Source organism: Nelumbo lutea, chromosome 6, assembly GCF_056320005.1.
Source record: "Nelumbo lutea isolate HS-2025 chromosome 6, American lotus-T2T, whole genome shotgun sequence".
Lineage (NCBI taxonomy): Eukaryota > Viridiplantae > Streptophyta > Magnoliopsida > Proteales > Nelumbonaceae > Nelumbo > Nelumbo lutea.
The window spans coordinates 31,720,613-31,722,747 of NC_142689.1; the positions used below are offsets into that span (position 1 = coordinate 31,720,613).

Consider the following 2,135-nt stretch of genomic DNA (forward strand, 5'->3'; position numbering starts at 1 on the left):
ATTCTTTTTAATTTATAATTGGAGTTGTTGAAGATAAGTGTATATTGGTTGTTGGGATTTTATGTAAATATTATGTAATAAAAGTTAATGTATTCTATTTAATTATATGAAATAAAAGTTGGTTCAATGGCTAAAGATGCATTGTTTATTGGGTGCTAGGCGAGTTGGGGTCTTAGCTTCAAGTCATGCTAGTAGCATTTTTTATATTGAATTCGCGCTTACTTTCAAACTAAGCTTCGATACACAATGATACGCATGACTAAAAGGGTATCTTTCCATTGGAAGTGCTAGGATCAATTATATGAATGGCCGAATCATGCTTGATGGTTGGACGAAATTTCAAAAATTCCACAATCCTTTTGGTAATCAAATTCTTTATATTTTGAAAAACTTTATTTTTCATTATCGCTTGAATCGAACTAGGGAAGGTGAGCTTAAAATTTTTCTGAATTTTTCTTGAAAAAAATCAAAAGAAAACTGATTTCTATCAGTCATTGATAATTGATACTAAATTGGGAAAAAACTGGAAGACAAAAGGGTATCCCATGCCGATGCCGATATGACCTGATATCAGTACGATACACCCTATATCAAATATACCATATCAATATTTTAATCCTTATTTATTTATTTTTTACTCAATGGAATTATATAACGGGTAACCCATTCCCAATCCACCAAAGTCCATCATTATTAGGTAGAAGAGGAGATGGAAGCAAGCAATATTTAAATATTCTTTTATTGGAGGCTGGGTGTCTCCCAATATTTAAATATCTAACATTGGCTGGTTGTAATCTATATAACAAGTAACGAGACCTGTTTGCTCCATACCTACATCTCTCTCTCTCCCCAAGTTGTGCTCTTAATTAGAGCCATGGCCGTCCCAACAGCTCTTCTGCTTCTCCTCCTAGCGGTGGCTCCAGTGGTGTATGCCACAAATTATAATGTGGAGTGGTCACAAGGTGTGGATTACGTGAAATGGGCCTCTGGCAAGACTTTCTTCGTCGGCGACACACTTAGTAAGTTGATATCTTCTATCTTACAAGTACAACCTCAGGCTCAGAAATAAATATATCAGACCATATATTTGTGCATAGCAAGGTATATTGACTAAATTTTGTGTCGTTGTAAAATTAAACCTACAGTGTTTAGTTATGGGGGATTGCACAGCTTGGCCGAGGTGAGCAAATCCGACTACGACAGTTGCAACATAGGCAATTATATCAGACTGTCCAGCAACGGAAATGACGTGGTTAAACTGAGCCAACCAGGGCAAAGGTACTTCCTATGCCCAACATCGAACCACTGTGACGAAGGGATGAAACTTGCAATCACAGTTTCCAGCGCTAATACTCCGACCGGCGATACACCCACGACGCCTAGCACAGATGCAGCAGCTAGCAACTTGTACAACGCGAATGCTTTGGTGCTTGGAGCTTCGGCTGTGTTCGCGGTGCTTATGAGTTAGGAGAGAGTCAGTGCAGCAACTCTTGTTTAATTTTCCTCTTACCCCGTGTGATTGAACCAGTACTAGTAGTATTTTGTTAGGGCCAATATATGGTTCAAGAAATTGTATAAGTTAAAAACCCACCAAATAAATACAAAATTAAACCCATAAAAAGATTTTGATTGGAATCAGTTCCTTTCGAAAATAAGATGGAAAATTCCTGACCAAAAATTAGGAGTTTGATGATAAGATAAGAAAAAGGGCAAACCTAGAGAGACTTGAACTTGATGATGATTAAGGTTTTAAATCTCAGAAAATTTCAAAGGAAAATCCCGGGATATGTATGTATGGTTCATGTTAATTGGTGAAGGGGAATTCTAGGTTGGTAGTGCAGGTGTGAAGTGACTTATTTTAACTCCTAATTAAATAATTTTATGCTTGTCATGATCATGGTATGGTATGTATAACTTTTAGTTAAGGAAACATTTCATTAGAATTAAAAAAAAAAAAATCCACGAAACCAACAGCATAGGTGCCCACAACTTTGGTCTTTGGTTGTTGGGGCCAGCAGCTTGAAATGTTCATTTGAGTCAAAAGACAAGTAGGCGACTAAGGAGTTCGGCTTAGTTCAGTGAAACGCCTGTTCAAACAGCCTTTACAATATATTTTCGTATTGATGTGTTTTATC

The 2,135-nt window shown here is 36.9% G+C and overlaps 1 protein-coding gene across 1 annotated transcript; it reads left to right on the top strand.

Annotated features, from left to right (window-relative positions):
• Positions 1–874: 874 nt before the first annotated feature.
• LOC148848358 (uclacyanin-2-like) lies at positions 875–1,515 on the top strand. Its single transcript, XM_088949009.1, has 2 exons — positions 875–1,019; positions 1,146–1,515. Exons 1-2 carry the CDS (start codon positions 875–877, stop codon positions 1,466–1,468), a joined length of 468 nt encoding a protein of 155 aa, XP_088805135.1. The 3' UTR covers positions 1,469–1,515.
• Positions 1,516–2,135: the final 620 nt, after the last annotated feature.

What these genes read in the sequence shown, in the direction of transcription:
- LOC148848358 (XM_088949009.1), top strand. Translation starts at nt 875, where the DNA reads ATGGCCGTCCCAACAGCTCTTCTGCTTCTCCTCCTAGCGGTGGCTCCA. An exon ending in CTTCGTCGGCGACACACTTA is followed by an intron (nt 1,020 to 1,145) that starts GTAAGTTGATAT and finishes TTAAACCTACAG; the next exon opens with TGTTTAGTTATGGGGGATTG.